Source organism: Budorcas taxicolor, chromosome 6, assembly GCF_023091745.1.
Source record: "Budorcas taxicolor isolate Tak-1 chromosome 6, Takin1.1, whole genome shotgun sequence".
In the NCBI taxonomy this organism is placed as follows: domain Eukaryota; kingdom Metazoa; phylum Chordata; class Mammalia; order Artiodactyla; family Bovidae; genus Budorcas; species Budorcas taxicolor.
This window is the reverse complement of record NC_068915.1, coordinates 113,506,155-113,519,123: the sequence shown is the minus strand read 5'-3', so window position 1 is coordinate 113,519,123 and position 12,969 is coordinate 113,506,155. Positions and strand designations below refer to the sequence as shown.

At 56.1% G+C, this 12,969-nt stretch overlaps 1 protein-coding gene across 1 annotated transcript in view; it reads right to left on the bottom strand.

Annotated features, from left to right (window-relative positions):
• The window catches only part of SORCS2 (sortilin related VPS10 domain containing receptor 2), a 491,862-nt gene that overhangs the window by 297,617 nt on the left and 181,276 nt on the right, over nucleotides 1-12,969 (bottom strand). Inside the window, exon 2 of the mRNA XM_052641644.1 lies at nucleotides 4,981-5,048. Coding sequence (XP_052497604.1) covers nucleotides 4,981-5,048 — 68 coding nt within the window. The remainder of the gene's footprint in view (nucleotides 1-4,980; nucleotides 5,049-12,969) is intronic.

The following is a 12,969-nucleotide window of genomic DNA, read 5'->3' as shown; positions in this document are numbered from 1 at the left end:
TATAAGGAACACACGGAGGAGCGGCATGGAGGAGGCCGCGTGAAGACGGAGGCAGAGACTGGAGAGACGCGACCGCTAGGAAGGCCCCCGGCTCCCAGACCCCAGTTCCCGGGAGCTGGAAGAGGCAGGAAGGATCCTCCCCAGTGCCTCCAGGGGGAGGCTGGCCCTGCCCGCATCTCCATTTCAGACTCCTGGGCCGTAGGACGGTGGGAGAACATTCTTCTGGTTTTAAGCCCCTAGACTTTGGTCCTTTGCCCCAGCAGTCCAGGGACACTTGCAGAGATTGGACATGTAGGCCAGGGCAGGGTCAGCCGGCTCCTCTAGTTACCATTCACCTCTGGATGGTCCAGGAGGTGAGGTGGACCAGCTCTATGCTTGTCCAACACCCGAGGCCAATCCGCAGCTTTCTCGGGGGAAGGGCTCCCATGCTCCCCCCAACCCCCAGGCTGAGAAGTTGAGCAGAGAACAGTGCCCATGCAGAAGGAAGGGGCAGAGGGCTGGATCCTCAAAACCAGCCAGGGAGACGGGGAGAGACACTCCCGCCATGTGGCCCACAAAAGGCAGGACAATTAAACCTGCATCCAGCTTAGATTTCAGAGTCATTTCCAGACTGTAAATACCACATCTGTCAGTAAAAATGTATTTATCGCAATTACGCAGGAGAATTCTTGGGAGTCTGGGTGCATGTTCAATAAATGTGTCTTTAATAACCACACTAAATACATGTTTGCCAGGCACCAGCGCCCCAAACTGCCCTCCACGTGTGCCCTTAACAGCAGACAGAGGGCGGGTGACATTCTGACCAAGGGCCAATGGCAGTCTCTCCTCTTCTAAACAAGCTTGCACGGTCACAACACGGGGGATATGAGCAGGTGATGCTCGCAAGAGAAAACGCGATTAAACCCAGAAACCACTCGCCCTCACTAGGGGTATGGAAACGGCACTGGCTTCCTCTGGGCCAATAGGTTAGCAAGTTCTAGAAAAGCTGTCAGCCCAAAGGTGACCAGGAAGCAGGGCGCTGCCCCACGTGGAGTGTTGCGTTCCTCCTGGAAAAGAATTCGGTGTTGCCACGTGCTAGCCATGAATCTGCTCAGACCGTCTGGCTCAGAAATGGAAAGCAGAAGGGGACGACAGAGGATGAGAAGGCTGGATGGCATCACTGACTCGATGGACGTGAGTCTGAGTGAACTCCGGGAGTTGGTGATGGACAGGGGGGCCTGGCGTGCTGCGATTCATGGGGTTGCAAAGAGTCGGACATGACTGAGCGACTGAACTGCAGACGCTTCCCAGGAAACAAAGCAGAGAGGAAAGCAACTTGCCGGAATGTCTCGTGACCGCAGTAGGCCTAGGAGCTCTGTGTACGGCGTGAAAGCGTTGGTCGCTCAGGCATGTCCAACTCTTTGCGACCCCATGGACTGCAGCCCACCAGGCTCCTCTGTCCACGGGATTCTCCAGGCAAGAATATACTGCAGTGGGTTGCCATGCCCTTCTCCAGGGGATCGTCCCAACAAAGAGATGGAGCCCAGGTCTCCTGCATTGCAGGGAGATTCTTTACCATCTGAGCCACAAGGGAGGCAGGGCTAGGAGTTAGAACAAATAAATCCCAGGGGTGAGTGCACAGCCATTAAAAAATTATCACATGGTCCGTGATACCGCACGGAAAAACGGGAAACTCCTTGCATGTGTGAGAGAGAGAAGGTGCGCAGCTTGATTCTACGTCTCACGGTACGGCAGTCTCAGCACAAGAGAGATGAGATAAACACAGAAATCAGGCCTGACAGGTGGGGATGTGGATGAACTTTCTGGAAATGACTGATGCTTCTGCATGTATTTTTAATAAAGGAGAGGAAATGTCTGAGTCTAGAGACTGATGAGAAAAGAATGTGGAAAATTAAAATCTGTTGATTTGCTTCGGAGGAAAACTAAATTTAGACTGCGTGCTGTTCTGGGGACGGTTCGTATGCACTCTCCCTCAGTCTTCACAATTTCCCATCCAGGGATGTTTCCACTTTACAGACAAGGAGACAGCAGCTCTTGAGAGGAAAAAGAGCTCCCTGTGGAGACTCTCTGAGGTGGGTGGTTTGTCTTCCTTGAGACAGGTTGGGACTGGAAACCCTTTGCGGCAGAGCTTTCACCTGGACAAACGTCTCCTCGAGCAATAAAACACAAAGAGATATAAGGGACTAAAAACTGCTGCGTGCATGCACCGTTGGAGCAAATTCTGGACAAGATTCACAAAGACCAAAACCCCAGCTGCCACGTCTGAAGCTACGTTGTTCTTTAGTCGCTCAGTCCTATCCAGACTCTTTGTGACTCCGTGGACTGTAGCCCACCAGGCTCCTCTGTCCTGGAATTCTCTAGGCAAGAGTACTGGAGCGGGGCTGCCATTTCCTTCTCCAGGGGATTTTCCCAACCCAGGGATTGAACCTGCATCTCCTGCATTGCAGGTGGACTCTTTACTGCTGAGTCAACCAGGGAAGCCATGTCTGAAAAGCCAGGAGTAAAAAGAGGTTTTCAGGAGCAAAACAGCGTACTGCACCTGACATCTGCACTCAACATCACCAACAGGTGGGCAAACCACCTAAGCCAGCCCTTCTGCCCAACCCTCAGACACACCCCTGCCCTCACCCCATTGAGGAACCAGCTTGGCCCCCCACAGGGAGCAAGCAAAGAAACCTGTTACTTGATCTCACTCCCTCCTGCTGCAGCAGGGACCCCAGTAAAGCCTTGCCTGAATGTGTAGTCTGGCCTCTTGAATTCAGTCGCTGAGTCATATCCCCATGGACTGCAGCACACCAGGCTTCCCTGCCCTTTACTATCTCCCAGAATTTGCTCAAACTCATGTCCATTGAGTCGATGATGCCATCCAACCATCTCATCCTCTGCTGCCCCCTTCTCCTGCCTTCAGTCTTTCCCAGCATCAGGGTCTTTTCCAATGAGTTCTTCACATCAGGTGGCCAAAGTATTGGAGCTTCAGCTTCAGCATCAGTCCTTCCAAAGATTAAGGAGGCCAGGAACCCTGTCTGGTAACAGCCTGGTTTCCATATCTGTATATGAAGAATTCTGAGTCTTGAGGCCACACTGGAGGGCTAGCCAAGGTCATTTCCACCCCCACGAAGCCCCCACAAAGCCTTGCCACAAATTTTAAGTCCACCCAGCAACTCTGTGGGAAGCAGCACAATGATACCAGGAAGGACTGCTGGCTACTCAAGCCACACTCACAATAACCTCACCTCTTCTGTCCCGGCTTGTGTAGATGCTGCAGGAGCAGACAGAACCAGCTCCCACACTCCAGGGGATTAACAAACATTCATGGAGACCTGGGCTGACAGGCAGGGGCTGCAGACTGAGTTAACTTAGTAGAAGGACTCTGCTTGGAGCTAGAGAGGACACGTGCCTCTCTCTACTTTGCAGCCAAGGGGACCTGTCCTTGGACCATCCACCTGGCAGGGGGGAACCCTCCAGGAGCCGGCCCTTCTCAAGGAGCCTGGCCCCGAAACCAGTCCCCAAATGCGGACCTTCAAAGGGCAACCAATGAGATTTCATTGGAGCTTTAAAGCTCACGCCACTCTCTGCTTTCATCCCAAACAATGAACAAACAGCCTTATCTACCCCCAGAGGAGCATTTCTGAAAGCAGGCTCCTTGCTGAATGAGGTGCTTCAAGGCACGAGATTGAAACATCCCAACACATAAAGAAGTGGGGGTCCCGGCCGCAAAGCATCTGTGGCAGGCGCCTTATCTTGAGGCTGGCATGGAATTGGAAAGCAGGCTGGCGAGTCTGGGAGGCAAGTCTGGGGCTGAAAGGGGCAGGCTCAGAAAGGCACTTCTGCGGGAAAAGGGAAGGAAAACGCACAGCTGCCCACTCCCCACATTTGCACCAGGGCGACCACACCCGCACAAGGCCACCCTGCTCCTCATCTGGCAAAGGACACAGCCAACTCAAAGCTCATTTCAGCAACTTGCAGGAGCATCAGGGCAACGCCTCGGTGAGAACCAACTAGGAAGCAATCATGAGGCCCCTTCACTAAAAGCAAAGCCAAAGGCCAACAGGAAATCAGCTCAAGGTGGCGACATGCATGTCAGGAGTCCTGATCAGCAGGTTTCTGTGTTTTTAATAGATTTCAAGTAGAAAAAAGAAAGAATTAATTATTACTTGAGAAACATGTCTTGGAAAGCAAAACGGTTCAACACGCAGAGAAAGTGAAAATGTCGAGTGATGCCCGCAGGACACAGCGTCCTCGCCTGAGAAATGCACTGAAACCCCAGCCCGAGATGCTGGGACCCTTCCTTCCCCTTCCAGGGAGCTTGCGTGCTAAGTCACTTCAGTCCCATTCTGTGCCTCCGCTGTCCCTGGGATTCTCCAGGCGAGAACACGCGAGTGGCTTGCCGTGCCGCAGACACAAATGCAAAGCTGACCATAACCCAAATGACATCTCCAGGCCTCCTCCTCGCCCACCTCCCTGAAACCATCAAAGAGGCTGCCTACCTCTTGGACTGAATTCACATTTCACATAGACAGATAGCGCCCATCGGCAGTGGTGGGTTCTTTATTTTCCAAGCTCTTGGACTGAGCCAGAGAGAAAGAAAGACCCCCGGACCGTGAGGCTAATCGGCGTGTCTGGGGGGACTCCGGGAGCTATGTCGGAAGCTCAGAGCACAAGCAGAGGAAATTGTGCACTGACCTGAATTCACAAGGCAGCCCCCCTCCCCCCGGGGAGGACGACAGCAAGGGGAAAGGATCACAGACACAAAGGGAAGAAAGCAAAGACGCCTTCTGACGCCTGTCTGTGCCCAGCCCTGCGTGCGCCGCTGACGGGACTCCTAATTGGCCTTCACCTCCTACACGCATTTTCCAGCGGAAGGGAAGTCTAGAGGCTGCCAGCGGGAGGGGGCTGCTCCAGCCGGCCCCAGGATCTCAGCCCCAGCTTGGAGACGCGCAGGTACAGGAGGAGATGAGGCCCACCCTCGGGCTGACTTACCGCCACAGAGAACTTTCCAGAACCTTCCCCATGTCTGCGTGGTAATACTTGGTCAGGATCAAGATCACCTGTGATGGCAACAGAGATAAAGGCAGAGATCAGGGGCTTTCAGGGTTCTCAACAGGGTGGGGTATGATGACCCTCCCCTACCCAGGATGGGGTGGAGGGGGGCTCTTCCCATGAGCCGCAGCCGCCAAGCCCCAGAGCACTCAGACCCTATGCTGGTTTCTGCTCCAAAAAGTCGCTCTGCGCTTCACCGTAACACTTGGAACATCCCACGCCCGTGAGGTCCACCCAACAGTAGCTGCCACTCAGCAGAAATCTCCCCAGCTCAGCCCTGGACTGTGGCCCCAGGGAGCCGAGGAGGAGGTGGTCCCAGTGAGCAGGAACGTATTGGGTGAGGCTTTGTAAGAGGGGCTTTGTCCCCATCCATGCCTTCGAGAACAAGAAGGTGGCCAGAAACAGCAGCTGGGGGCTGCAGGCAAGGATGGGGCAGCCCCAAAGCACATGCTGTCATTAAGGTTCCCCGGAGCAGCGGCCAACGGCAGAGCCGATGACAGCGGGTTGGGAAGGCGGGTGGGGACAGCTGGGACCTGGGGGGGGTGTGGCAGCTGGGGAGGAAGCGGGCACGAATCATCAAAGGCACACACGATTTTTGTTGTTGGTGCTAAACTGTTCACCACACACACTGGGCCCTAACTTAACAAAGCGTCTTCATTACAGGCCTGTGCAGAAAACACGACTGTTTATAAAAATGAAAATAAATGCACATAAGCAGCTAAAAGTTCCCCACCTGACCCCCGCCCCCCGCCAGAATGTATGAACAGCAAGGGAATGGGATTTCATTCACCTGCCGGGCGAGAAAGGGGCCCCCTCTCCCCAATTACTTCACAAGCCTCTGCATTTCCACATACATCAAATTTCATTTCACTCACTGCCAGACCCTATTAGCGGCTCCTAACATCCCCGTTGCCATGGGAACCCCAGGAGGTGAAGCGGGGCCAGCCCCCGGGGTCCCAGTAGAGCGGTCAGCCTGGTTAATTTGGGGTCATCACACACCAAACCCAAGTTTGGTGCCTTCTGGGGAGCAGGACTTTTCTGCTCTCCGTCTTGGGGGGTGTAGTCACTGCCACAGTCTGGTTGATCTTTCTTTCCCTGGTGATTAAAGCAGGGAAGATATAAGGAGGAGATGTCAAGTGAAATGGGACAGTGTGCATTTTAGAGGCAGCAATGATTAAAAAAAACCCGAGGTCTTGTCAATGGAGGCGCGATCGGCCTGCCTTGCTCGGGAACAAAGCGATTTTCTCCTGCTGGGCTCTTGGGCTGCCCGAGTCAAGCAGGAATCCTCTGAAGATCGGGGAAGGCGGCAGAGTGACAGGCCCTGGACGTGCAGGAGACAAGCGTATTTTTAACCTATTGATTTATATTTTATCGTCTTGCTGTTCCCAGAGGGGATTTCAAGAAGTGGGAGCGTGACAGCTGGAAGGGACCTCAAAGTCTGTTTAATCTGGCCCCATCCAGGGCGGAATTGTCAACCTCGCATCCTTGGAGAGCAGCTGCCATGTGGGCTCTTGCACACCTGGGCGGTGGGGAGCTCAGCCCCTGGCCTGGTGCTCGGGCCCCTCTGTGCGCCGAGCTCAGTCTCCTGGTAACTTCTGCCCGTGTGGACTCTGTCCTGCCACAGTGGGCCATCACCAAGGGGCACCCCCTCCCACTCCCTCTGAGTGAGATTCCCGACTCCCTTCATTCATTCTAAGCTCCGGCCTTTGCACAAGCTGGTCCTCACTGTGGGACCCTCTTCCTCTCACCCCACCCCCCACCCCTAACTCCTGAGTTAAATCCTACTCAGTATTCAGATCGCAGACTAACTGACACCACCTCCAGGAAGTCCCCCAGGCTCCTCCCCTGGATTCACTGTCTCCTCCTAAGTCCTTCAGACCCTGCGCTTCCCATTCCGCCAGCACAGCCCACAGGTCTGTCAGCACCCTGAGTCATGAGCCTTTGAGGGAGGTGGGGGCTGTGCCTGTTTTATGTCCCAGTGCTGGTACAGAGCCTGCTGTAAAGCAAGCCCTCAGACCGCTCATTGGCAGAAATATAGATGGCATTTCCCACAGTGACGACGACGAAGGCGGCGAAGCCAGGCAGAGGAGATGCCCTGGCCGCCTGCTCACAAGCCACACTTCCACCAAGAGCATACCACCCCTCTTCCTGCTGGGGCGTAGACTCACCTGCCAGGCACCACGCTGACCCACCAAGTAGGAGGGGAATAGAGGTCCGAGGCCAGGACCCAGATTGTGTCTGTCTCGGGGTGGACCCAAGGAACTGCCCAGCTGATCAGCCTGGCACCTGGGGAGAGCCGGACAGCCCCAGCTGACACCCCTGATTCTGCAGTTGGCAGTGGGAAGAACCCTCTGCTCTGGGGGCAGAGCCTTCAAGCTCCATGTCCCTCAGTCTCTGGGTCTATCCCCTGGAGGAGCAAGTGGTAACCCACTCTAGTGTTCTTGCCTGGAAAATCCCATGGATGGAGGAGCCTGGTGCCCTACAGTCCATGGGGTCCCAAAGAGTCAGACACGGCTGAGTAATTGAGCATGCACGCAGGCAAGCATTAGTTCCCAGGGGAAAAAAGAAAGAAAAGTGTAGTCTCTCAGTCATGTCCAATCTTTGCAACCCCATGGACTACAGCCCGCCAGGTTCCTCCGCCCATGGGATTCTCCAGGCAAGAACACTGGAGTGGGTTGCCATTCCCTTCTCCAGGGGATCTTCCCGACCCAGGGATCTAACTCCGGTCTTCTGCATTGCAGGCAGACGCTTTACTATCTGAGTCAACAGGGAATCCCAGTTCCTAGGGGAAGGGGCTGTTGATCAAAACACAGGAGGGAGGCATTTTGATATCACTGACTGCAAAAAAAATAAAATCACCTGAACATTCACAGTAAATTGGAAACTGCACCAGTTTCACAAGAGATCCATATTCTGTTCTCCGGAGACCACCCTGGGGGCCCCAGAGGATCGTGGACGAAGCCTAATTCAATGTAAACAAGGCGCCCGACCTCAGGTACAGATGGGACTTGGGTCCTGGTGAGGGCTCTGTGCGCTGGGCAAGAAGGCTGCCCTACAGCGGGTGCTAAAGAAGGGGATGTCGGGGTGACCTCCTGGAGGACACGGGGCTGTGGTCTTGGCCTGGCTAGGCTGCGTCTGCAGGACGGCAGCTTGCTGGCTGACCTTCCGGGAGGCCCGTGGGTACCTCCCTGCCTCGAGCCTTAGAGCTGCTTCATGTCACCTCGGCCTTTGGCCTCCCTGAGCCCAGCATGCCCCTCCGTCCGCGGGGATAATGTAGGACTCAGCCGATGCCTCACCCAACAGCAGAGCTGTTCTTGGGCCCACGTCTCGAGGGTTAAGACGTCCTCCTGGGCCAGCCCTGGTGGGTCCTGGTGCCTCACTCGCTCCCTGCACTTAGAAGGATGCCAGCCCAGGGAGGCACAGGCTGGACCAGGACAGACGGGAGAGACGTGGGCAGGACGGGCTCACGACAGAGCTCTTTCCGGGCCCCGGGACACACTGCAGCGGGAACACGACAGCCGGCAGAGTCACGGCCCATCGCCCCGTGGCCCGGCACTCCCGCTTAGGGAGCTCTTCCATGGATGTCCCCGTGCACATGAACTGATGGTGTCCCGAGCAAATGCCCGCAAGCCGTTTATAGCAGCTGGAGACTAGAAGCTCCGTGCAGACCCACCCACAGGCCTGGCCGGCTCGCCGGGACGCAGCTGCCCACAGGGACATGGGGCGGCGTCCAAGAGCAAAGACGCACCATGGAGACAGCAGAAAGGACACGCCCTCCCCCGCCCCGCCAGGAGGCCAGCTCAGTGAGTGGAGCCGGGAAAGAGCAGTGCCATGTCCCTTCTGTGTTCAGAACAGGAGAGGCGGACCCCCTGAGCCGAACTCTGTAGCACGGTTCCGATGGTAGGTTTTCTGTTCCTTGAATTTTACCTCCATTAAACAAGGGAGAGAGGATAATGGTCGATACTCATTTCTGCTTAAAGACGCATGGTGACACACTAGAGGGGGCAGAAGGGACTTTTTGCAGGGTGGCCTTGGGGGAGGGGGAGGGCTGACAGGGGGAGAGGGGTGATCTCCACAGGGGACCCTTTACTATCTGCAGCCCTCTGAACCATTGGCCTGTCAGCCACTCCACCTCCACACATCAGGGGCATGTGTACGTGTATGTGTGTGTGTGTGTGTGTGTGTGTGAGCTCGGGTCAGCGATTCCGTCTCCACACAAGAAGGGCATGCATGCACGTGTGTGTGTGTGTGTGTGTGTGAGCTTGGGTCAGCGATTCCGTCTCCACACAAGAAGGGCATGCATGCACGTGTGTGTGTGTGTGTGTGTGTGTGTGTGTGTGAGCTTGGGTCAGTGATTCCGTCTCCACACAAGAAGGGCATGTGTGCACGTGTGTGTGTGTATGTGTGAGCTCGGGCTGCAGGGCCACTGCAGGGCACCTCACCTCTCATGAACCCTCATATCTGGTCATAGTCTTTCTCCCTCTTACCTTCAAAACATGAAAAATAAACGCTCATTTTCATGCTGGTGGGGCTGGCGTACATGGCTGGCAAAGATTAGACCCTGATGAAAGCTTTCAGCTGGTGCTTAATAATTGCTTCCAGTGAAGCACGCTGACAAACCCCTTCGTAACTGAGCTGGGCTGCCTGGACCCTGAGGCAGTCCTGCTCCCTCGGGGGCAGAGAGGGGGTCGGACCAAGTGATGGAAAACCGAAGGAGGGCCTCACCCGGATGGTCCCCACCCCTCAACCAGACATGAGTGTGAATCACGATATGGGGGCAGGCACGGACCCCTGCCCCTCAAAAGCACCAGTCTTCTCCCCGAAAGCTTGCACACAGGAGGCCAGGAGAGAACGCATGTTCTCACACTGTTTCCCCCAACAGCCCTGTAAATGGGCCCCTGGTTCCCACTTCGCATGGGAAGTGGGGGTGGGAGGGGCTGTGGCCACTCCCAGAGGCACACTCGGGAGACGGTGGAACTAGAACCAGACCCACTGGCCTGAGGCCGAGCCCATGGCTCCTTCTAGAACAGCCTCCTGGGGAGTTCTCACCAGCCCGAGCTGAAGAGGAAGGGGCTTCCTGCTGACCACAAGGCAGCCGGATGGCCCACACCCTACCCCGAAGGAAGGCCGTGGGCTCAGCAGTGGACGCCTTCACCGAGATGCATCCGCCCAAAGAAGTCAAGTCTGGTTGAGAAATAGATTCCATGTTTATTTACCACGGAAAGGAATCCTGTTTCTTTCTGCTAAAGGCCCCGGAGGGGAAGGGTGAAGGTTCGTCAGGCTCAGAAAGCCACGTGGTGGGTGCTAGTTCTCCAGAGTTGGGCCTTGGCAGAGCTCAGCGCTTCCCAGTAGACACCCCAGACTGCGTGGGTGTCCTCATTCCCTGCCGCGACCCCAGGAGGCTCACCTGCTCTGCCCTCTCTCCCTCCTCCATGAAGCCCTCCTGGACTCTCCATGCTGGGGAACTCCCCACATGCTCCAGGAGCCCCCTGGAGGTTCTCAGTCCCAACCGGGCCATTAAAGCACTTGTCAAGGCTGCCGATGGCACCAGACATCTTCCTCCAGCAGAAACCTCCGCAGAGCAGAGAGCCTGGGTCCCCACCTGCCACGCCCTGCCTCTGGATTCAGTGCCTGGGGCCCCCCGGCTCCAGGCTCCTCTGCAGAGCCCAGAGGACTTCACAAGGGGACAACCGTGTTCCCAGAGCCCGAGGGGTCTGGTCTGAATACTGGTTCCGCAATTGAGGAGCCTTGTGCTCTCGGGGGCTCGGTTTCCTCATCTGTGACACAGACGCTGTGTCTGCTCCCAGGGCTGGAGCAGAGATGGAAAGAGGCTGGTGGGTCCACAATGAGCTGGGTTAGGGCCAGGGTTAGAGCTGGGACTCAAGTTAGAGTTTGTGTGAGGTTTAGGGTGAGGGTTAGGTTTAAAGTTTGGGGCAAATGGGGCTCCAGCAAGCGTCAGATTCAGGGCTGGGGTGGGACGGGAGGTGGCATGGGCCTTCTCTGTGGAACACTGTTTTGCGTCTCATGGCCCGGCAGCACGTGTTCAGCGGTGCTCCTGAGAAGCACTGTGTCTGGCAGTGTGGGTGAGTTGCCATGATGTGAAAGTGAAAGTATCAGATACTCAGTCGCATCTGACTCTTTGAGACCCCCTGGATTGCAGCCCACCAAGCTCCTCTGTCCATGAAATCCTCCAGGCAAGAATACTGGAGAGGGAAGCCATTTCCTTCTCCAGGGGATCTTCCCAACCCAGGGATCGAACCTGGGTCTCCCGTTTTGCAGGCAGATTCTTTACCGTCTGAGCCTCCAGGGAAGCATCGTACGTGTTAGTGTAGACGACAAGGAAATATCCGTGAGAAGCTTGTTAAATAAGTCAGTGAACAGTCAGACCCACCCACTCACCACCGTAGGCTCCTCTGCCGCCTCTGCGCCCATCCTCCTTTATCCCCTGGCCCAGACCCCTGACCTCTCCACCTATTGGGCCAGCATAGCTGCCACCTCCTCCAGGAAGCCTTCCGGATGTCTCCAGACGAGGCTGCCGATTTGATTACATCAGATTTTCCGACAGGGAGCGTGAGCTCAAGCACAATGTTTTGGGGCTGAGCCCCATCCCCTCACCATCTGCTCCGCCCTGAAGCCCAGCACCAGGGTGAGACCCGTGGCAGGGGAAGGTGCACAGCCCGTGGGTGAACCTATGTGGCTGCGCCTTGCCCCTCCCTGCTCTAGCGTCACTTCCTCACCCGTAACCCTGGAGGATAAAGGCCACACACCTCCCAATGGCTGTGATGACAAAGCGTGGCGATAACACGGGTGAAAGGCCTGGCACCCCACTGACTCAACCGAGGGGGGCTGGCCAGTGGACTGTGCCTTCCCTCCTCAGCAACGGAGGTGATACCCAGGCCCTTGGTGATGCCTCGCCATGCTCTGAGACACCCAGCCCCAAAGAGGATCCCTCTCTGAGGTCACAGAGCTCTGACCCCATTCAGCCATTCTGTCTTGGTCACAGGAATAGAGATCAGAGGCCACCCAGCAAGTCCCAAGTAGGACCTCACTTCATCTCCCTGGTATCTGAGCGATCTCTCCACCCTACCCACTCCCCCAAGCTTAGGAAAAGCAGGGAGAGAGCAGCTGGTGCTTCCAGGAGCAGAGGAGGTTGGAGGGGAGGGGGGCGGCCCTGGGAAGGGGCGATCACTGCTCTCTGTGGATGGAGAAGCCAGGTGACCCTACAGAAGCCCCTTGTTCAGAAGCTTCTGCCAAGACAACAAGGCAATCCAAGGACGGCCTTTTGGAGGCTTGGGGAGGGGGCGGGGGGTTTCGTGGGACTCTGGGTGGGAGGGCACTGGTTCCTCTCGTCCTAGGAGGAAGGACACAGATGTACACAGAAGATGTTGGCCAAACAAGGCAGATGCAGCAGTTTGGATCTGGGCACCAGCTTCAACCCAAAGGCAGGATTCTCTGCAAAGGAGCTCAGGTTCCACTTTCCCGGTTCTGCCGGCTCGCAGAGCAATATCATCAGAGGAAGCCAGGTGAAGCGAACATGGGTCTCGGCACTATTTCTGTAACTTCTTGTTATTTTTAAATAATAAAAAGAGAGTAAGACTTGGGAGACACACCAGCCAGATGCATACAGAAGTAAACAGATGGAGACTACGCAAGCTCCCACCTCCCCGCACTCTGAGGGCGCCTGGAGACACGGCTGAGCCTGCGGCCACCCTCCATCCCGCTCTCCAACCGGCCCCGTGTTGGAGACCAAGGCCCATAAAAATGCCATCATAGCAGCAGCCATGGTGTGGTCCCTCCGTGTGATGGGCAGGCCCGGCCCAGGGGTTCCCAGCACGTGGGGACCAGCCAGGGCCGGGGATGCAAGAAGTAAAAGAGGACGTCGGAGGCGAGGAAGAGAACAGCTCACAGGAGCCGTGGCCTTGAACCCGT